General features: G+C 37.2%; 1 protein-coding gene across 1 annotated transcript in view; it reads right to left on the bottom strand.

The window, feature by feature from the left end:
• ROBO1 (roundabout guidance receptor 1) overlaps window positions 1-23,974 on the bottom strand; it is a 698,066-nt gene that overhangs the window by 598,704 nt on the left and 75,388 nt on the right. The window contains exon 2 of the mRNA XM_048293694.1: window positions 9,426-9,566. Coding sequence (XP_048149651.1) covers window positions 9,426-9,513 — 88 coding nt within the window. The 5' untranslated portion in view covers window positions 9,514-9,566. The remainder of the gene's footprint in view (window positions 1-9,425; window positions 9,567-23,974) is intronic.

Raw genomic sequence — 23,974 nt, 5'->3', positions numbered from 1 at the left:
GTCAAACAATCAAAGAGGTCTAAGTGTGCATCAAATTTCAAGTGTTAACCTGTCCTAGACATTTTAAGTACCATATATTCAAAGACAACACACTTACATATTAAGTATTTTCAAAAAGCAGAAGTGATCAGCTCTGTGCTAGGTCAGTGCCATGACCTTTGATGAGTGTTAGTGACTATAACAAAGCATGTCTTCTGAAATGGTATTACACATGAACCGAACATTTAAATTTTCACCTCTGTTTTTAAGTGCCAGATGGATATAAGGAGAACTGGAAATTGTTTAATCTTACTGTAAGTACTGTATGTGAATGCGATCTTGAAGGGCATAACTGATCCATTTTGCAAAGACAGAGGGAAAGGAAGAAAAAAGCTGCACAAGAATCCTTTTGTTGCTTACCAAAAACTGCCTTCTTATTTTCATATTTTCATATATTAAAAGTGTGACCTTGGTGGTTGTCTGTGTGTCAAAATGAAGTAGGCTTAAAACCTCAGTCATTTATGATCTGATTTAAAAACCAAGTTCTAAATAACATCATTAAATTTTACCCTTAGGGTAACGTTGGGAAGAGAATTAAAAAAAATAACCAAACACAAAGAAAAAACACACCCAAAATGTAATTAAAGCAATGTCTAAACATGAGAACTTAACAGCAAATGGCTAACCAGATGTGCTTTCCAGCACTTTTAAGGGTTCTTTTATCTTTGTGGTAGCCTGTAACAATGCCTTGAGCAGAACACATTTGTAAAGGATAGGTGCTTCTTTGTTTTCATGCAGCAGAGGAAAGGGGACTGACTTAGTAGTAGCGAATACATAGAATACATATTGTAACAATAATATTCTAACACACAGAATATTTGATGCTATTTTAATCATTAGTATACAATAATTAATGTAGGAAAAATATTTAATATCTATTAACAAAAAAAGAAACTCACTGAAACTTGCAGTAGCTACAGCCTTATACTGCTAAATTTATCAAATGTAAAGTATTGACTCCTCTGAATATGGGCCATATACAAGTTTTCTTCTGGGTCAAAAATAATATGTGGTGATTCTTAAACCTTTACTTTTAGAGAAAAGTAAAGGATTTTTATAAACATTTATAAAATGCTGTAAAAATGTTTGGAATACAGAAGATGCAGAATAGTTATTTACACAATGGTGTACTGATAATACCATCACAATATAAATACTTAGAATAAAGTTATTGTCAATCTAACTCAACAGTTAAGGTTGCAAAATAAGCTTAAAATAAGACTTGTTTCTTTCACCAATCTCACTTTGATTTAAAATTCAGATTAGCCAAAAGGGAGTAATTTCCTGTTTCATTTATGCAAAAATAAGGTGGCAGACTGACAAAAGGATATTTTTTTTCTGCATATGCAGATACAGGTGCATATAAATCACCCTCTGTCAGGGCAGGAATTCTGCAAATATGTTCAACACTTATTAAAATATCTAACAAAGCATCTCTAGACACTCTATTTCACAGCACTGAAAATAAATTAGCAAGTCTAGATATGTCTACTGTAACCCCTTGAGTAGTCATAAGTGAAAACACCCTTGTAAATTGTTACATTCTTTTACTGATATGACTGAAATTAGTTTTATAATTGATGTTAAAGACATGAAATTGCTTTGAAGCATTAACAGATTGATCATCTAAATAAATATTAGATTCAATAGAGACTATGCCATTTTGTGCTCTACTTTTCTAACTGAAAATTATTCTCAGGATAATTGAAAAATTACATAAAGAAACACCTATCCTTGTTGATTTTAAAACAGGTAGAACTACTTCTTGAGAAAATTCTATTTATATTATCTCCAAATATACACAGAGCATTTATGCCAGTTTCTCCATTAACCATATGAAACATAATCTTTATTAAAGAATTTAAGCAAATGTATTATTCTTAAATTCTCATGTGCAAATGCCTGTATAGTAACCTTGCTATCAAATTAGGAGGGTCACAGAGCTGTGTAAACTAGAAAAGCTTTGCAACCTAAGTTTATAAGGCATATAAAAGGTATACAAAATCTGATTATGTCATTGCCATAATCAGTATATTTTTGTTGCCAAGAACCTAAGTGCTTCAAGTAAAACTATTCATGAAACAAGGAATAAGTATTTACCAAAAATTTTACCAATACAAACTTCAGATTCTGGTCTACACATTTACAAAATCCTTAGCTGTGGCCAACCAAGTCCATATAGAAAAACTGATTACATCCTTACTATATGTACTCAAACTTTTTTATATCCCCATGATTGTTATTGAAATTTTTTTCTTCTTGTTTATCTTAAAATTTATGTTAGTGGGCAGCCTTCCCAAATCCTGATTTTGACATCAGTTGTGGTGAATGCTCTGCCAGTGCATCCAAAACAAGTAGAATATCAGTATATTTTGAGTAAAAATCACAGACATCAGCTTCTTGAGAAAAAAAAAAAGGGATGAAATGCATCTGAGATTACATCCTTGAAAAGCAAAAGAAAAGAAAGACAAACAAAGCAAAGTGCTCCTTCTTACACACAAACAGCTCATAAAGGCACCTACCTACAGGCACAATGACAGCAGCTGTAGCATCTCACCTCTATCAGTCATAATCTAGAACAGTGCCACTTTCTATTAACCAAGCAATAGAGGAACTAAAATTACTTATACTGGTCTACGCAAGTCACTCCGGTTGCTCCAGTGCATTTTGATGACTTAATTAGGAAGACGGTGCAGCACATGTGGTTTTCCAGCCAGGTTCATCACAAAGGCCACATCATCAAAGCACAAGAGTTGTGTCTTCTACAGCTAGATTAAAAACAGGGATTTCTTCATTAAGTGTCTTGCAGCTGACTGTGCCTCATGGTTTGTCTCCATCTATTCAGACAATTAAATAAAGCATCATGCTTTATTTATTTCTTTTTAAAGGCTAATAAAGAAGCTGTGAATTGAAGTACAGCTGGCAATCTTTTTATTTATTAAGACCTCAGTGTACACAGTGACAATCTCTGGAAGGCAGGGCACGTGCTGGTTTTTTTTTTTCTTTCCCCTTTTAATATATGTCCTCTTTGCAGGCACAATATTTCTACTAATAGGTATTAGAAACCTTTGTCTTCCTGTCCAAAGGTTTCTAAAGGGAGAGGAGCCAGAAAAAAATAATCACAAAAAGCCCAAAACAATGAAAAAAACAAGACAAAACTAACCCTACTACCCAATAGGGAAAACCTAAGATCACACAAAAAAAGCCCACAAACGTGAACGTTCTGAATACTTTGAAAAAGGTGGATAAATGACAAAACTGTAAAATACAGCCGGCATATAATCTGATTGAGTCAGAAAGTATTTAAAATTTGGTAACAATATTCCAAATTATTTTAAAAAATAGCTATTTGCTTTTACTTCTATCGATAGGGATGGATTACTAGAAAAATTACATGAGTGCTGTGCAGGTATATTAACTGAAATTATTCTACGAGATTTACTACTCACTTTTCATTTCCTGATAACAAGAAATTATTATCTCTTGTGTTCTTAATTAATCTCATTTGAACAGCCATAACGGAAATTATGCATGGTAATATCATACCATGGAAACATCATAATATTTCCTTGATAACAAATACATTGTATCACAACATAATGGGGTCTAGCATTAGTTCATGAATATTAGGACATTTAAAAAATATTCTAAAAGGATGACATATTGTTCTGCACTTCAAAAAAAGCTGAATGTTCCATGAAGCAAGATGACTTTCCAGTCTTAAGAGTTACTAACTGATAATTGTATGCCATTACGTATATTTACAAAGGCATAGCACACACATACAAGAAAAGCTGTGGTCAAATGAAACTATCTCAGTTGGCAGTTCTTTCTTCCTCCAAGAGGTTTCAGGGTGGCCTATGAACGTTGCAGGGATAAAAGAGATGGAAAAGGCAGATGTGAACACAAACATGGTCTTTACGGGAGCAGAGATTGCAGTTTTTCTCAATTTCTTAATTTTCTTTTTATTTACTCAGAACCCCTTTTTGGGGGGGTCTAGCAAAAATGTGAGTGGTGTTTGGGTTTTGGTTTATTTTTTTATTTTTTCAGTTCTGAATTGACAACTATTTTCTGTCTGTTCCAAGTTAATTGGATGTGCATGATAGAAGCACATCTTTCCACATGTTCCTTGACCCCAAGCAAGGCCTAAACTGTCTGTCTACTCTCCCTGAATTTGACCTTGACTTCCACAATCTACAAACTTGGTGGCACTTACAAGTGGAAGCAATACATTAAATCATCACCCCTTGCTACACAACACTTACAGATGCATTTGTCACTGTTATATTAAATTAGGATCACAAAAATGTAATTTATGGCCAAGATTGACATTTCATAAAGGCTATGAAAACAAAATTACCAGAGAACATGCACCAAAACGCAGTATTTCTTGCCACTCCAGTCTGTCAACAGAACACATCCTCCATGATTATGCTCTCTACAGTAGAAGTTATGTGATGGAAAGTTAAGAGCATGACAAGATGAATCTGGGAGCCTGGTTGGTGAGCTGGATTTGAGCTGGCACTGTGCCCTTGACCTAGGGAAGGCTACCAACATATTGGGATGTTTTAGTGAGAGCACAGCCAGCAGGGCAAGGGGTGATGAATTCTCTCCAGTTGTCATTCATGAGTGCACATGGAGGGAAAAGAAAGAGTGTATCCAGACTAAATGACTTCGATGTGCCATTAAATTTAATGACTTCCCTGATTCCATGAGTGTTTCTACATCCGAGCTACACACTTCCACTCATATCTATGGGCATGTATTTAATAAAAAATAGATAAAGGTTATCTTCACTTGGGCTCAGATTCAAGGAAAGATGTGGAATTTGCATGGAATTTGAGGACCTATTTTTAAAAATCTGACTCTTAAATTGTATCCTTCCTTCTTCAGAGTTAACATTACTCTGGGGTTTATAGCTCTGTACCTGAGAAGGTGCAGCTTTATCTAAGTTTTTGTTTGTTTTTTTTTAATCCTTCTGTCATTTGCCTTATTTTCTCTGTGACCTAAAAATCAAGCTTTGGAAGGCTTAGTGGTTCATCTCAAAATAGTTACAAACATCACTTTACTTTCAAACAACACAAATTTATAACAAGAAAAAAAAAAAAAACAAAACCCCTGCCATCTTTTTTTAATATGAGCTTAGCTCTTGGATCACTTACTCAGAAAAGGTGAAAACTCTCCTCAAGTACCTCCCCACTGAAGGAATTTCAACCCATATCCACCACTCTTCAAGAAGTTTCAAGAGAGCACTGATCACTGAATTTCCTTTGCTCAGTGAGTCTTCCCTCTTCCTTCACATCTTTATGATCAGGAAATTTAAGCATTCAGTTCTCTTTGCCTCTCAGCCTGTGCCAAAAGACAGCCAATAGATAAACTATGGGTTGGTTGAGCTTGGCTGAACATTTCCTTTTTTAAACATTATTCTCAGAAAAAGACCTGCATAACCACAAAACTAGCTAAATCCTTTGTCTGAACTATTCAATGCCTTGTTCAGTCATTGACAGATTTATTTTGAATATTTGATTGAAAATCCATTCAGGCACTTAAAAAAAGTACAGGAGAATGCCTGAATGCACATTACAAGACCCTGATTTTCTTTATGAAGCAGCAAATTAAGATCTTCCAGTGCTAGGAACCGTTTATTCAAGGTACCTTCACAAGCTGCAGGGAAACTAGAAGAATATAGAATTTCTTGTCAAAATGTATCAATCAGACATATAAATCCCAAGTATCATATTCAGAGAACAAGTTCAGTAAAGTTACATGTAGGTCAAAAATACAAATCTTGTTTCCTCTAGCCAGATGACAAAGTTTGGAGTACTAAGAAGTTAACAGTGATTTAAAAGAACCAAAAAGATGATACCTAACAACTCAGTTACTTATGTTACTGAATTATGATTGACTTGACAAAAGTTCTAATGAAAGAGTATTCAGTTTCCAAAAAGACAGCCTCTGTTTCATTGCCTCTAAGACGCTACAGTGCAAGCAGTCTGAATTTAAGGGAGTTTCATTATGAACAACCGTCTCCTGTTGAAAACAGGCAAATAAGGTAGGATGGGAATTTATTTCCTGTAGTGTTTCATTAATAAGCCAGGAAGTATTAAGGAAAAAGAAATTTAAAATAATACTTTCTGCCCCAGGAAAAGTCAAATCCTGAACTGATTCTCTTCAGTAAGCTTCTATGACTGCCAAAGAGGGTTGTTTATTTTATATTTTTTTGCCCTTACTCCCATGAATAATTTACCAAATTTATATTTAGTGATGTATACTATATATATCTTATGCTTTGTTATATATCTGCATCTCTTAAAGGAAATCTCTTTTCTGGAGAAACAATGCACAGTACTTGTAAATCACAGAGGTCTAGAAGCTCCTATCAAAATGTCTAAAAATCTGGGTTCAAAAGAGGTATTTTCCTCATCCTCCTCTACATAAGATCTACAAAGAATTCTATTGCAAAAATCTATTGTAGTCTATCAGGAGCATTCCAAATTTTTCCTTATTTTTGGCATTGTTGACAAATTTGTCATGTTTTTACAAGGCTTTCTTTGTGCAGGTATCTCTGTGAAGCTCAGGATTAATGGGACAACATAAGTGGCAACTGCTCCAGTTCAGATGGAGAGCCCTTCCACAACACTCACTGCTAAAGAACCAGGTTCCAAACCCAGCCAAATTCAGCAGGAATGTTCATATTGTCCTTATTAGCAGTCCAAAAATTTGTAAGTGTGCAGTTATTGATGTCAAAATGAAAAAAAAAAAAAAAAAGTTTAAATTATTAACATCTTTAGCTGTATGTCAGATGAATAGGGGTTTTTTTGTTTGTTTGGGTTTTTTTGACAATCTGGTAACTGGTGACTTTAAAACACTTTAAAGACTTAAATGAAAACACAGAACTCAACATATGCATCTAAACATAACAGGGCATTAGTTAATGCCATGTTTTCTTAGATCAGTGCACTTTAAAATCAGCTATCAAGTTTTTCACCTTTTAAATATGCAGAGCAACTGGCAAGGAAAAAAAAAAAAAAATCACATCTTTCCCAGATAATGTTCAATCCCTGATTAAATAAAGATGTGCCAAGGCAGAGATACTTTATGCCTCAGGAGACAGCCATAGTGGAATTGTGAGTGTATTTTATATGTGAATTAGGGGTAAGATGTAATGACATGAGATGAAAGGCTCAGCCGTGATTTTAATAAAGGGGGGAGACAGTGCTTCCCTGTGGACCCCATATGCAAAAGAGTGAGACTCAACAAGAATATATGAAACGATTCAGCAAAAAAACTACAACAAATGTTTCAAAGTTATGAGACCACTATTAAAATTCATCACATTCTACTGAAGCTGAGCATTCCAGATCTGAGGGTAAGCTCTAACACATTTCTGATAGCTTTAATTTCATATGACAGACTATGTCATCAGTAAGGCTGGAACAATTTCAATTCATTCTAGGTAAGATGGAATTGGAGAGTTTGAAATCATAGCATTTCATTTTTTAGAGGTTCCTAATAACATGATCTAAAAATAAATAAATTTAATTTGTTATTTTAAAAGCATGTTTTTTATTGAAATAAAATATCACAATTTAGTAGTACTATGATGGCATATTTCAGTTGCTTTTAGCAATCCTCAGGAAAACTGTTACCTATTGCTGTATTGATTTTTTTTTTTTTTTTTTTTTTTATGGCTACATCAGAATTCTAAAGAACCATTATTTCTTTTTCCCCTATTAAATTAAGGAAAAAGTTTGAGATTTTTCACAGTTCTCTCTCTTTCTGTACATTGAAAAAAAAAATTAAAAGAGACGTGCCTGTGTAAGGAATAGACATGAAAAGAGCAAAATGAATGGGATGAACTACTTAAAGGAAAAAAAAAAAAATCCTTCTTTATTTGATCTTTTGTGATAATCACACTCCTGGCACCCTGCCAGCAAGGCTCAGCATGCTGATGTCTGGCCAAGTACAGTAATCTCTTGGTTCAAGTCTGAGGTCTGTGATGAAAATAACAAAGCAGGGACAAAAATCAAAATGCCACCTGTGACTTTATTCTGAAACTAATTTGATGGAAAAAGTAATACAATGAAAACAGTCTTTTTAGTATAGAATACAAAACTATGACTAAATTGAAACCAATGCAAGTGGATGGAGGTAGCTATCATGCAAATACATTTGGATCTGCAGGCAGTCCTTTTAAAGTGAGCAGTAGATGTCTTTGTGACAGGTAAATTGCTTTGAGATTATGTTTGAAGTCTGAGGTCAAACTTTTAAAATGATAATTTTAACTTACATCTTCCTTTATTCTGGAGTCTTTCTGCATTTGAAACCAACAAAACCAGGGGAAAAAAATAACAGTTCAGTTCCTTATTTTATTTTCTGTGAACCACCACTAGATAGAGGTGAACAAATCCTTGAGGAAATCTTTTTCCTTTCTCTTTTCATTCAGTAGTCTATATTTGAGCTAGCTGCCCAGAGACATAGGGAAAAGAATTGTATAGCCACAAAATTCTCATGCACAATGTATTCAACCTAGAAATTCAGCCAACAAAGTCTTCTAAATTATTATTCAGATTCAAAGCAGAAAAAGCAACCAGTAAAAACCAGCATGTCACTTTTTTTCTATACGGTTGTTGAGTTTTCCTGAAAGGTTGTACATCATTAGCAGCACTGATCAAAGTTTGTTTGGATTTTTCTTTACAAATATTGAAACTTATTCAGAATTACTTGGAAGGTGCTTTTACAGATTTATTCTTAAAGAAAGCCCAATACAACAAAACACATTTGGTTTCATGTTACTAGAACAAAAATCCACTGTTTGCTGAAGTGATACAGATTCTCTATTTAACCACCACCACCTTTATGAAGAGTACGTTGCCATTTTTATACACACTACTCCTCTCTGCACTAGCAAGAATTGCCATACACAAGCACCAAAACAATCCCTGATCTCTAGGGCCTCCCTGAAACACCGCATCTCAGCACTTCCCAGTTGTTATTTTACTCCTTCATCAGGAAGGTTCTCTATAGTTTCCAATTCTCTTTGATATAGAAGCCTGTTTCTGCACTCTATATCTTCCCCCCACCAACAGTGCTAATCAAAGGAATGCTTTAATAGCCACCTTAACCTTCTCATACTTATATTTTTACACCACTCCTTTTCCACATTCTCCTTTACAGTCAAAAAAACCCCAACCCTTACAGCACAGACAATACAATTAAATTATCAAATTCTGTGTGTTACACATGCAGATACACTCACAACTTTCTTAACTCCACACATACACACGTGTTTTAACACCCAGAGAGAACGTCAGGTATATTCAGGCACACACTCACATGGAGAGCATAAAACCACGAACATTTATTTTGAAGGAAAAGGTACTTACCTGGAATGAGCTGACCCAGTAACTGATGGCATCTGGAAAGGCTGAATACAGCTACCACAGCCAGAAGAGGATAATGTTTCCATTTCATGATGTGTCCCTCCTTGCATTACACCAGCTCGGCAGTGCTAACGTAAATGTCACCTGCAATACACAATGGAAATAAGAGCAGAAGAATTAATGATAAATTGAGGTACTTCCAAACGGTTTTGTCTATGAAGAATGTTGGTTTCAATACAGCTTTAGCTATTAAAATAATGTTAAATTACCTAACAGTTAGGCAGTTGAAAACCACAACCAGAATATTAACTATGCTTGCAGAGCAGACAACCCAAACCCAGATGTTTTAAAGGGAGACATGAGGATCCCCATAGTGCACACATGTATTTTAAAATGCCGCATGTTGTTAAGTTATTAAAGAAATTGCTCACTTCAGCAAGATAATTAAGTGCATGTTTAATCCATCACAGTACAAGGAAATACTTGAACTCTTGCATAAGTTGAAAACACTGTTAAGGATTTCAGCTAGTCAACTTACTATGAAAGCAGGGTTAAAACTTTACTTTAGTCCTCTTTTGAAATTATGTTTTGCTAAATGAGGATTAGGGATAATTTTACCCAATAATAACTTGAACAATTAAGACAACCTTCTGGTGAGTTTCAATGTTCTTAAGGGTGGAAAATTTTCATCTGACTGAGAAGAAAATGGAATCTTATGAAGGAAGACAACATATTGAATTAAAAAAAAATCAAAATACTTGTAACAAAAATATGGCTTTCAGACTCATTTTTCTGACCAGCACACCTGTAGATTAAAAAGCATTCACAGCTCTACCAGTGCTTAATAGTCATCTCTGCTCATCCTACTAATTTTTTTATTCTTCACCTATGTTAGTGTTTAGTATAGAACTGTCCAGAAATCACAGAATTGTTATGGTTGGAAGGGACCTCTGGAGATCATCCAGTCCCACTCCCCTGCCAAAGAGGGTCACCTGGAGCAGGTTACAGAGGAATGCATCCATGTGGGTTTGGAATGTCCCCAGAGAGGGAGACCCCACGGCCTCCAGGCCTCTCCTCTAAAGCTTTCTAAAATAAAATACATTTTTCTGATTATTTCAGTAGCTTTCTAAGAACAGTAAGATGTTTTCTAGATAATTAAATAAACACAATTTGAAATCTGATTTACTGTTTTGCTTTGGGGGAGGTTTTTTGAGTGTTTTGGTTTATTAAAGGGCCCTTCTATCAATACAAACCCAAATGCATGAGAATGTAGTATTCCATATGTTCCATAGTATGCAGGGTTCACATCAAGCTCCCCATGACAAAAAGAGACACTATTTTAAGTGTCTGACAAGTTATGAGGTGTGTTAAATTGCCTGACCCTAACCAACAACTAGAGACCACCAAACAACTGTAAATCTGATTTACATTGACACATCAAAATCTACTCCAGCAATAAATAACTGTTATACCTTGATAACTTTACAACTACACTTCTTATTTCCCTCTCCTGTCGCTAATGCATACTCAGGGATGACCAGTTTGGATTACGACTCCTATATTACCCAAATGCCAGCAGACATAATCATAATAGTGAAGAAAACTATAGTGACACCAGTCACTTGTTCAATCTGTTGGGACAGGGGAGTTTCATCTGTAAACCTAATACATATTTAATGACTACAGATTGAAGAGTTGTGTGATTACTGGGAGCATTCAGTGCCACCTGACACCTTTGGATGTTCAAAAATGCATAAATAAATGTAATGTGAACAGATTCAATCTCTTACACAAGGCACATTTTAAATTTTTTTTTTTGTGTTGTACCTGTGCTTCTATTATCTTAGCAACTAGAAATAATAACACTCCATTTCCTATTACAGTTGCCTGTATCCTACAAAATATTTTACTTTTTTTTCTTATTTCAGCCACAGTGCACACAAAAACTCCAGGTTCCTTCCATTCCCATTCTTTTAATTTCCCTTATCACTTGTATGGCTGCTCTTCTGTTGCAAACAGCTTGACAGCTCTTAATGGCAGAGTTAACAGCAATTAATGGCCAAGGTGTTACATGCTGCTCTAAATGCTATTCATGACTCCGAGACTGAAATAAGGATTTGCAAGCTCAGGCCCTTAGAAAATACATCTCTTTCTCTGCTCAGTAATACAGGTTTACTCTGTAAAACTATTTACTACTTTGGTTTCAGACTTTCATGGTTTCTTCACCTTTACTTTCTGCTGCAAACACAAGACTGAATTGCTTCTAACACAAAGCAGAAGAGGCAGCCCTTTGATCTTGCTTCATCAAACAAAAGCCAAGAAAACCACTTTCACTTCAAGATTTACTTTTTTCATTATATTGTGAGGTAAAGCAACACTGAGGTGAAGGCAAGAGGAGAGAGAAGAGGTGCTCCAGGTGCCTGAAGAGATTCCTGTGCATGCCCTGGAGAGGACTGTGCTGGAGAGCAGGTATACGTACTGCATCCCATGGAGGGGCCCCAGGTGAATGTTCCCTGGAGAAAGCTGCAGTCCATTCAGGAACAGGTTTGTCATGAAGGATTGCAGCCCATGGGAAGTAACTACTCTCGAGCAGAGGGAAAGTGTGAGGAGGAAGAAGGAGAGACATAGAGGAGCTCTTATGCACCAACCACAATCTCCTATCCCCCATCTCCCTGACCCGCTCCAGAAAGAGGTGGGGTAGCAGAGGTAGAGGAGTTGAGGATGAGGGGATGGAGTTGAATCTAGGAAAAACAGGAAGAGTGGGAGGGGGAGAGTTTTAATTTTTGTCTTTTTTTCTCACCATCCAACTCTATTTTAATCAGAAATAAATTTTGCTCTTTAGCCAAGGTCAGCTCACCCCAACTGTAAAATTGCGGGGGAGAGATGAATCCCAGGAACATACTTTAGGGCACTCACCTTCTCTGTGAAGGTATGTCGTGCATGAATCCAACACTTTCTCTTTCCATACCTCTCTCTTGCATTTACTTAACTGGTAGATTATGACATCTTTTTAATCCCTGTATATGACAGGGCTCCACAGGGATCTCTGACCATGAATGCTTGGCTGTTTAGTCAAAAGTTTTTCCACCCTCTTATTCTGCCTGTGAGCTTATGTTTGAAATATATTTCATTCTAACACCTGAAATTATCTGAATGTTACTAAAAATATTATTCTTACAGAAAATTTCAGTGAGGGTACCTTTCATGACACCAAATCATTTTGATATGAAAATAAAGGTTTTTAACCTACAGTTTAAAAACAATTCCTGTAGAAATTCCTTGAAAAGGATCCTGAATAGGAGGCTAATTCTCTTTATTTGGGCTACAGTGCATCTGAAAGAGTAGCTCTGATCACAGGAAAGATAAAGTAGAAAGAGTTATCATCAGAATGGTTTGCAGATAGAAACTGAGTCCTGCAAAAGAGAAACAGGACTTTCTTTTCATCATCTATTGCCACAGTGCCACAATCCTTGCACTACACTAAAATGGAAGAAACACCTAGAAATATACTGCAGTCAAAGGGACTCAGATGAAATTCTCTGCAATTAGTCTTTCAGTGTCTGACCCACAAAACTAATACTGCAGAATAAGAACCGGCACTAATTAGGTGTTGCCAGTGACAGGCGAAAGAGGCACTCATCACAGACACTTCAGTTGGCTTGAGACCTCACCTCACTCTGTATGAAATGGCCACAGACCTACACCAGAATGTGCAAGAAAAGATTCAGATCCAGTGCCTTGTCCAGAGTGCACAATGAAGATAAACACTGGCTTCTCTATGACATTGTAATCATTAAAGAATCAATGGCAAATTAAACTGCACAAGCCCAGAGGGGAAAGAAGTACTATAGCAAATGCAGAGAAAAGGTCTAATCAATTATTTTCTTCCACTTCCAGAGTCTAGTGCTATTTATCACTATGGCCAGTGCAGAAGCAAAGACACAGACAAGATCAAAACCAATGCTGGTTTTATTTTCATATCTTCGGAGTTTTTAAAAGAATTTGATAACTATTGATGCTTCTCTTATGTAACCAGCTTACTAAGACTAGATTTTCACAGTCTCTTGAGTAGAGAGAATAGACACAAAAGTCAGGTGATTAAGATTCTAACTTTTAAAATAACTTCCCTTTATAAAATCTGTGCACTTTGGTAAATATTATGCTAAAGAAGATTGTTTATCTACAGAAGGAGACAGAATTTTCATTTGCCATGTACCTGAACATTTAGGAGTAGACTGGCAAAATTTCACTGAACAGTGAAAAAAAGTATTGAAAATCTTCCTTTTAAAGCAAGGTTAACTATTGTTGGAAGTGGAATTTTTTAAAGCTTGTCATGCATTGTTAGGCCTGCAGGTAAGGCATGGTCCTTCCCATACTTCCAATCCCCTTGCCATTAGTCAGACACATGGTTATCATCTCTGATAATCTCATCATCTCTGTTTAGACTGATACTACTCCTGAACTTACTCCTTTTGTGCATTACTATCAGTACAGTTATAGATCACTGAAATGAAGAACTTCCCTCTACTATTTTAAACATCCTATGTTAAACTAAATTTATTTAAAGTTCCAGGAGAATGAGAAAGAAACACTGCCATACAATGTCTCAACTGCGTCCATTTAGGACCAAAAATAACTAGGATTTGATGAATTAGGGGAAAAAGTCTGGCTGGCTCATTTTCTGCTATAAAGTATATCTACTCTATCAAGATCAAAGCAACTCATAAATCTATTTAAACCAGAGTAGTTACCAGTACAATATATCTATGGATCTGAACCATGATCCTTTCAGTCACAGTTTCAGCAGACATTCATGAAGCTCACCTCATTTAATCTTTTAGTACTCCCAAATATTTGCTTTTTAAGAATCAATTGTTAACAATTGGTTTTAACAATTATGACGCAAGATTTGCACTTTACTTTGAGCTGTGACTTGTCTTTTTTTTAATGCAGTGAGAAACCCAAGAGTAAAATATTTATTGTTATTAATTATAGTAATGTATTGAATGTGCTCAATTTACATTTCTAAGCTGGCAGATGACAAACTTGTATGTAGAACAGTCTCAGAGACTGTAACTGACTTGATCTCTGTATGGTATATTTACTACCTAAGCAGTACCACAGGAATAGTTCACCTACTATGATTCAAATTAAAAGGAAGCTGTGTCCATGCTCATCCCCTTGTACTTAAGTTCAGTGTAAGGAGCCAAATATATGACAAAAGAAACACTTTTTCTGCCACCAGTCTCAGTCTCACAAACAATTTCTCCACCAGAAATTCTGCTAATCTCTAATGTTTCCTTCATGTCTGACCATACAAACTGAGGTTAATGTTGTTTAAAGGACAACTTGAACAAAGAAGCCTTCCTCAGGGAGGAGTACATCAGTGAGACAGGGAGCAGCAGAACAGGATTTCTGTGTAAGGAAGCAGTACATTTATAATGTAATATAAATGTGCGATGAAAGGTATGGAACATGAAGTGGACTCTTAAGGAGTGTAAATAGAATGAAAAAAAATTATCCCATTAATTGCATTATCTGTGTCTAGGTTTTTAAAATGACTCTTCAGGTGCATTAGAAGCAATTTCATCTGTTTTTTTTTTTCAGAAATACACATATTTGTGTATTTGGTGTCTCATATGTGACACCAAAAAAAAAAAAAAAATAGGCCAGGTAGGGCTCTTCCCTTAAAGGGGTTGATGCTTATCACTCAACAGAATAAGAATAGAACCAAACTTCCCAAGCAATCCATTCTAAGGGATTCCCCAAGACTCCAGATTCTCTGGTCGTGTGTCACGTTCTCCCCACCACCACTGCCATTCACACTGCAGCTGCCCTGCAGCAGCAAAGAGGAGTTGGTATCCATTCCCCATTGGCTGACACTAAGCAAAAATCAACTCAATGTAAAGACTGAATAAAATGGAAAAAATTGCTGCACGGGGGTTTTGCCATAGTCTTCAGGAAAGAATTGAGAACACTTGAGAAAAGTGACAGTGCTCTGTAGGCTCCTGCCCCTGCCTGACCCCCAGAGTGCTGGTCTCTCTCAAGGACTCAAATTAGGTTACCAAGTGCTTCCTGCTCTCTGTCTTTGCTGCCTGCTCCGTCAGCAGCAATATAGTCAGTGTCTGAGCATGCAGGGAAAACAAAGCCCACCTGGAAGGTGGTCTGACAAGGTATATGAAGGGCAGCAAGAAGGACCCTTGCAAATACATAAACAGCAAAAGAAAGACCAGGGAGATGAGATGGGGGACCTGGAGACAAAGGACATGAAAAAGACTGAGGTACTTTGTGCCTTCTTTTATCTCAGTTTTTGTTGGAAAGACCAGCTTTTCCAGGAATCCCAGGACCCTAGAACTGGAAGAGAAGTCTGAACTAAGGAATATTTGCTCTCAGTGGAGGCTGATCAGGTTAGGAAGCACTTAAACCAGCTGGACACACACACTCCCCCACCAGTTCCTGGGACCTGACAGATGCACAGGAGAGACTCCTGAGAACTAAAAGAAGGCAAATGTTGCCACTGTCTTCAGGATGAAGGATTCAGGGAAGAGCAGGCCTGTTAGCCTCATCTCAAACCCTGAGAAGGTGAGGGATGAACCCATTCTGGAGACCATCTCCAGATGCTTGGAAGGATGAGAAGGTGATCAGTAATCAATGAGGTTTTGTAAAGAGAAAATCATGTTTAACTAACCTGAAAGCCTGCTGTGATGAGTTGATTGGCTTGGTAGATAAGGGAAGACAAGTGGGTATTGTTCATCTTGACTATAAGAAGGTCTTTGACACTTCCTTCCATAAGATCCTCATAAAGAAGCTAATGAGGTACAAGCTAGATCAGCAGAGAGGATTGTTATCAGCATCACAAAGTCCAGCTGTACATCCAGTCCCTTGCAGTACATCCCAGGGGTTGCTACTGGGTCCAACAGTGTTTAACATCTCTACCAGTTACCCGGACAGTAAGTCTGAGTACACCCTCAACAAGTCTGCAGGTGACACAGAACCAGGAGGAGTGGAAGATGGTTGTACCACTATCCAGAGGGACCTCTGCAGGTTGGAACTTCTCACGAAATTCAAAGGGTAATCACAAATCCTGCACATGGTGAGGAATAATCCAAGGCACCAGTATACCCTAGAGGGCAACTGGCTGGAAAGCAGCTCTGCCAAGAAGGACTCAGTGCTGCTCCTGGACAAAAAGTTGAGTAGCACTGTGTCTTGCAGAAAAGAAGGCCAAAGGTATCCTGGTCTACTCTGGGAAAGTGCGTACAGCGGGTAGGAGGAGGGGGTCCTTCTCCCTCTCCTAAGCAGAGGTGAGGCCACACCTGAAGTGTTGGGTCCAGCACTGGTCTCCCCAGCACAAGACTGACAGTGGAGCAAATTCAGCAGAGGGGCACAAAAATGTTTAAGAGTTAGGAACATCTGTCATTTGGGGAGAGGCTGGAACTTCTCAGTCAGGGAAGATCGGGGGAATCTGAGCCATGTGGATAAATCCTTGCTGTGATGGAATGAAAAAGAATGCACCAAGCTCTTGTCAGTGGTGGCCATTGACAGGGCTAAAAGCAGAAATGGAAACACAGAAACACAAAGATTCCACTTAAATATAAGAAAAAAAAACTTCTCTACTGCAAGGGTGAATGCACAGTGGAATAGGTAGCCCAGATAAACATGAAGACTCCATCCTGATATACAAAACCTGACAAGACACAGTCCAGAGCAACTAAATTATCACTTTCCTGCCTCATCTGTGATTATCCTGCTTCCATTCTTAGGAACCATTGAATCAAAATCAACAATCCATATTCAGTTTTGGGAAACAGGATGTTACAAAGTGTCCTGCACAGAATGAGGAAAGGCTAACCTCTCACTAAAAACTGGTCACAAAATGCTCAGGAGCTGTAGTGCAGGGTAACTAGAAAAGCAGTCAGCATCAAATGGTCCTGGAGTGGGGGCAGACTGAAGATAGCTTGCCAGGGAGGTCTTTTAGGGCTTAAAGGAAAAAAAAAAAAAATTAAAAATAATATGAATTCAAAAAAAATCACTTATCCTGTGAAAAGTCCTCAATTCACAGTCAATAAATAGAAATTTGAGGAGGCTTGTGGTGACATTTTTAGGGGAATAACCTTATGATCCCACAGGGAAAGAGAATAAGCAGAGAGATGAATGCTTAAATATGCTATGCAGCATTGTAAGCTATGGCCTGTCATCACTGTGATAGTTGTGTTTAGGTTGATTATTCCCCTGGAATGCAAAAATCAATTCTAACTTGCAGACTATTATTTTGCACAGACCCTGGCTATTGCAGATTTTGTTCTCTATTTTATATTCAGTCACTCTCAGGGGAGCAATCAGAGGCCAAAAGGTAATTGGTAACAGTCACCAGTGAATTCACTGAACAAAACTTTTCTCAAATCCAGAAAGTGATTTCATTCTGCTAATTAGCCTTTTTTCTTTTTTTTGTGGAAACTGCTGATATAGCTAAAAGCTGGGGGAAGAGATGGGAGAAGTGAAGATGTGTGTGTCATCACTCTCAATAAGCTATTCAAGAGAGGGAGAGGGAAAGACATCAAGGTCTTAGCTAAGAGTTTTACAGTGGAAGATAGTCTGAGTGCACACAAGTGCCTGTGTGAGAGGAAAATGTGATGTAGCTTTAGAGATCTTTAATCTGATAAAATTTACTTGTGCTTCAAACTTAGAGGAAGGTGCCACTTCGGGCTGTTCGTCCCAATAGTGACCAGGAAGCCTCACATAATTCATGCTCAGACAACAGGGAATTTCTCTATAATTAAAATAAGCCTGCCAAAGGAGCAGAACTACCATCAAAAGGAGCTTCAGCTGACTTGCTCCATGCAGCTGTAAAACACAAGACTTTTGAAACAGCTGTTTGGGGTGTTTTTTAATGCGGTTTCATATTTTTCAAAATTTTATTGCCTGTAATCAGCCTGGGTCTCCCTTTCTGCATAATTGGGCACTGTCTATTAATATGGGTGAGCGAGCAAATGGGAAACAAACCCTGTAGTAACTAAAAGAACTACAGAAAGCCCTATGAGAAAGTGAATGGAATTCAGACCTGGATTTGGATGTGGTACCATATACAAAATTAAAGCAGGGAGGGCAAAGAAAAAGCCAACAAATCTTGGTTAGTAGCTGGTTAGTAACTGAGGCAAGGTATCTGCAAAGAAATTGCAGATAGTCATAAGAATAAAAATGATAACAAAAGGAATGAATTATCTGTAAGATTGCTATCTTTTAAATGCTTGGCCTTGTTATAGTGAGATTTTTCCTTTTCCGACTGTAATTCAACAACCAAGAAGTAAAACTTCAACATTATTCTGAACCTAAATTACAAGACTGCCAAGCATCACATACTAGTTTATACCTACTCAGAAGAAGGCAACGTGTATGATATGAAATATTTTTCTCCTAATTTCTCAAGCCTGGAAGTTTCTCAGTTCAGAAGTCTCCTACTTGTGAATGTCAGGAAGAAAGAAAATGGTGCTCTACTCCTATTATATCAGTCAATTCCACCTTTCCATTCTACAAACTCCTTTTGCACATAAGTGGTACAAGAATTAAGTACCTCCAGTTCAAACTTCAACAGGTTCCTTCAAGGAGGTCTGAACTTCTTGAAAGAAATATTGTGTTTTGAAAATAATCTAATTGTATGAGAAATTCAGTAACAGTGTAATGAGGCCTGTGTTGTCCAACAGAAAAATCTTAAAACCTGGCAAAATGTTTAAAAATTTTGTGCACAACCAAGGATTGATCTAAATAAAGCAAAAACTCTCATACCTTATATTGTTGATGCACTATCTCCTTTTGTTCTTTAGCAAATTAAACAAAAGACTCATGTCTCAGCTACCAAGACTTTCAAGACAGTGTTTGGGAAGTGTGTTTTCTAGAACTATACACTCATCACTTTTTTAACAGGAAAAAATAAATTAGTAATGTCTTGATGTAATTAGTAGTTTCTTGATTTGTAAGAAATACTAACATTTTTCAAACACTATTAAGTGGCGGATATTTGAAGAAGTGGTTGTTGTCAAAAGTGTTTCCAAGTACAGCTGCGTTGGAAAAGAAACAACATTTGTTGGAGAGAAAATCCAGTATGTGAAAGGTTAAAAAAAAAAGCCCCAAATCACTCCTTTAACTGCATTTTGACTCCTCTGCTATACCTGATGTAGAAAAGCAAGGGTTTTTCAAAGGCATTAAGCTTTAAACATTCACAGTATCTTTGAATGTCCTCAGCAGCACCAGAAAAGAGGGATTCAATTTTCAAAGATAATTGTGTCAGATAACTGTCTCATCCCTTTTCAGAAACAATCTGATAAATACCTAATTACCAGCCAAGTGATTTCAGAGCCACACAGCTGGGCCTGAGAAAAGGCTACAGGGAATGACAAGGTCCCCTAAAGCCATCAAGAGCAAGAGACATTTGGTTTGTGAATTACTTCATTTATTCAGCTGATAAAATGCATAGAAAATCCCCAGAGACAACAAAATATTCATAAAATGTTGAAATAATAAATAGAACCAATATTTAACCAGAGAAGCAAAATATTTTCAAATAACACAGAATTGCATGCTACAGAACAATTACATTCCAAAATCCACAATGGTAATTATTCAAGTCCTTAAAAACACCCATTTTTTTTTCCAGAAAGCATTTGTGCACTACTCAGACTAACCTTGTCCTTTCTTGATATTTTTGTATAATAGGAAAATTGCTTTACAGTTAATTTATATTGCAATTTTGTTGCAAACTTGAAAAGTGTTCTGATCTTAAACAATTATAGTCCTAGCTGTCAAAAAAGAAAGAATTTCTAAATTTTCACCAATGTTAAAGAACTCTCTCATTCTTCTTAAAAACTGCTAATACAGCAACTCTTTCTGAAAATACCAAGTTGCTTCACTTTTAAGTTACCTTCACCAATTAAAAAACCCCACAGGTATACCATGTAGCACCTCAGATTCCAGTGAATCTTTTTAAAATCTGCGTTGGAAAACCCAATCCTATAATCTTGCTGAATTCCTTGTACTTGTATAAGTGTTGGCCCCTATTACATATCCTAAATGTTAATGGATTGGAGAACATGAAATATCAAAGTAATGATACGGAGTTCAGAATCACAGATGGGAAGGAGAAGATTACTGATAATGCTTCTACAATATTAAGTTGACCAAGTTATATATTCCTCAGGCTTTATGTGAAAATTCCTGGGGTGGTGATCTCAAAAGTATCTATTTCTGACCTAACTCTGCTCCCAGACGGGAGCAAACTGATTGGAATTCTGAAAATGCAACGAAACAAGGATGGATCTATGCAATTCTGTGAATCTCACTCATATAATTTAAAAATGAGGACACAAAAAAATCTTGCATTTACATACCAGAGATGCGAGTCAATGGGTAATGTGAGGGATCAGGGCTGCCCAGGAAAGTGCTGGAGTCACCATCCCTGGAGGTATTTAAAAGACATGTTGATGTGGCACTTTGAGACACGGTTTAGTGGTGACCTTGGCAGTGCTGACTTAACAGATTGAGTTGGACTCAATCTTAGGGGTCTTTTACAGTCTAAACAATTCTACAGTTCTTTGACAAAGATTTAAACTAAGCTGGTTTGCCTTTGCTACATCACAGTAGTGATCACACAATCAACAGCGTGACAGTTTTCAAACCTGCTCCTTTTAGATTCTCAGCTAGTAAGTTCCAGCATTTCTGCACGTGTCATTATTCACCTTGCACATAAACATGAAATAAAGCTGTCTGGGAAGAGCTGACACTCCGTTAGCATTTAAGTTCCAGCAGTCAGGCGTGCATATTCAGTGGGGCCCGCAGCAAAAGTCCCAGGGTCTTGCTTGTTTCAAAATTAAGACTTGACCTCAGGTCACAGCTTTGGCATAACCACTGTTCTGAAACTGTTTAAATTATGGAAGTAAAATTCTTGGATAAATTCTCTCCCTCCCCCCCCCCCCAGCTAGAACTGAGAAAACAGACCTGAGTGCAAATCACAGTGAAAAGAAAAACCCAGACTCCACTTCAGTACATGGTGAAATCTTTGTGTTCATCTAGTTTTCAAATTTCTTAGGCTTCCATCTATCATGACAGGCAGGGACATTAAATGCCCTCTCAAAAAATAAACTCTGTGAAATAAAAAAAAAAAAAAAGAAAAAGAATTCTAGACAAAACAGGGACTGCTTTCTACTGCAAAGCTATGAAACAATAAGCATTTTAGGACTGCGAGCTGCAGCTTCTGCAGCAAAAGGCTTGCTGGAATTATTTTCCACTTGAGATTCAACTTAGAAGGAAAGAAAAATAGCTTGGCTTTTGCCATTAGTAATAACAAGTGCAATTAGAAAGGATTTCCACAACCTGCGTCACCTACAAGCTTTCTCAGAAACAGAAAGGTACACCAGGATTCAAAGAATATTCAGCTCTCCCTAGAGCACACTCATCCTTCTGGAGTCACCAGTAAAGGTGAAGCTTACACAGTGCAAGGACTTTCAACCTTGTCTGCTTCTTGGTTAAAGAGACTTCTGTGAAATGCTAACTCCTTGGGGGAAAGGAAGAAGATGCCAGCTTTCATGAAGCTATTGGAAGAGTGGCAGAATCCCTTTGAAACTGAGACTGATCTGATAAGGTCGTTATGGTTGTTAATAGCAACTCTTTGCTTCTTTGGAGGAGACTGTGGCATTTAGTGGCAGTTCAGGGCAGCCAGCAGCCGAGCTGTCATTGCAGGGCTGTGACTCTGAAAGCCCCATCCTGTCCATATCTAGCAGACAAAAGAGCTTCTCCCTGTAAATGAGGAGTACTAAAGCCTCCTATTGTTTCTGGAACCAGCTAGTAGCTTTTTGTTATGCCTCATACTTAAAGCAGATTTGGCCATCTCACTGATTTTGTTCCCACTGGCTGTTAAATCAGGAGTCCAGAGAAACAAAAAGATTTAAAGTAATTGCATATCTACAGCTCCTGAGACTGTAAATCTTTGGGTTAAATGTAAAAATCCTGAATGTCACCACTCCCAGCCCCAAGAGGAATGCAGGGAGGATGTAACCCTTACCTTTTCTGTCTGGCTAAGGGGCTCATGCAAAATCCCACACTATTTCCAGGGCAGAGGGATGCAGAGCAGTGGTGGGCCTAAAGTACATGGGTGAGAATGAAAACAGAGGTCTGGGATTATTTCAAAGAGAAAGTTTAGTGGATCCAGGAATCCTTCAGACCTTGCTATTTTTGTTTCAAACTCCTATGAAGAGAAGAGCCAACTGGCAGTGGGACCACAGACTACATATGCAAGAAAATGCTATTCCGTAAACCCTAATAATCCCTCGAAGATGCTTTATGAAAGGCATTTGTTTAGCGTATGTGCTGACAACAGCCTATGAAAGGTTAAGGTATCACCAGCAACCTCCTCCCAGAAATGGGCTTCCTGTTCTTAGAAATAGAAGGAAAGTTAAAATCTGAGGCAAGACCTGAAAACTCATTTTTAATATGTCTATGAAGTCACAGACAAAATATATTTAAAAGATGCACTAAATTTGATCAAGAGCAGGATATGCAAAAGACGCTTCCTTCATAATCTAAACAGTAATTTGAAAATTAAGATCACTCCTAAAAATAATATCGTCCTCCTTCTTCCCCCACTCCTCTTCCTCTTTAGTTTTTTCCTTTTAAGAAAGTCCTTTGCAGCATATTTTTAGTCATATGTCTCATATTCTAGAGTTTCAGCTATTCAAACAGTACAGTAACCCAAAATATCATACATATTTTCTCCTATCAATACAATGCACTGTTCTGCCAGAAAACATTCAAACAAAAGGGATTTTATCAGAATATATATATAATATACTAAAAATTCAGATTTACTGGCTATTATTTTGACAGGCCTGCAGTTCCTAGCATGGATCCTCAGGCGTTTTACATCTGTCAGATGCATGATCAGATGCTCACACATCTACCACACTCCCTGTAAGTACAAGAGACACAGGCTATAAACATATTTTAAAAGTTATGGATGTGCCTGACATAACTGCTGTGACCTTTCCTGATAGAGGAACTGCTGTATAATCACTCTCGTGTGGGCAAGAAAATACAACAACATCTTGAATCACCAAATTCAGTCGCATCAGCAGGAATTTGGAAACATAGACCAAGTAACTAAACTATGTCAGCTCCTAAACCTTCAGAGGCTAAAAGAGTTGAAACTCAAGTATTCCCAAGCCGGACAGAAACAATTGGAAGCTTCTAGAGGTGGACAACTGACTTCCTAGCAGTAAACCATAATGATGACACCAACCTTTAGTGGATGAATAACTAGTTAGGGGTAGAGAAAAAAATGACTGAATCCTCAGGAATTGTATATTCATGACCTAATAGTCAGCTGCATTTCTGCATATTTTATTTAAATGGTTTTTGTGATCTTGAACACCTAGAGGAGTAGGTATTGTGAGAGTGTAATCTTAAAAAGGCTAGGAGTGATTCACGAGATGTATCATTGTCTTTGGCTCTAGAAAATTCTTTATTTTCTTTCATTGAAGCAGCTTTGAAAATATCCGAAATAATTTTTT

Source organism: Corvus hawaiiensis, chromosome 2, assembly GCF_020740725.1.
Source record: "Corvus hawaiiensis isolate bCorHaw1 chromosome 2, bCorHaw1.pri.cur, whole genome shotgun sequence".
NCBI lineage: Eukaryota > Metazoa > Chordata > Aves > Passeriformes > Corvidae > Corvus > Corvus hawaiiensis.
This window is presented reverse-complemented; position numbering and strand designations above follow the sequence as displayed.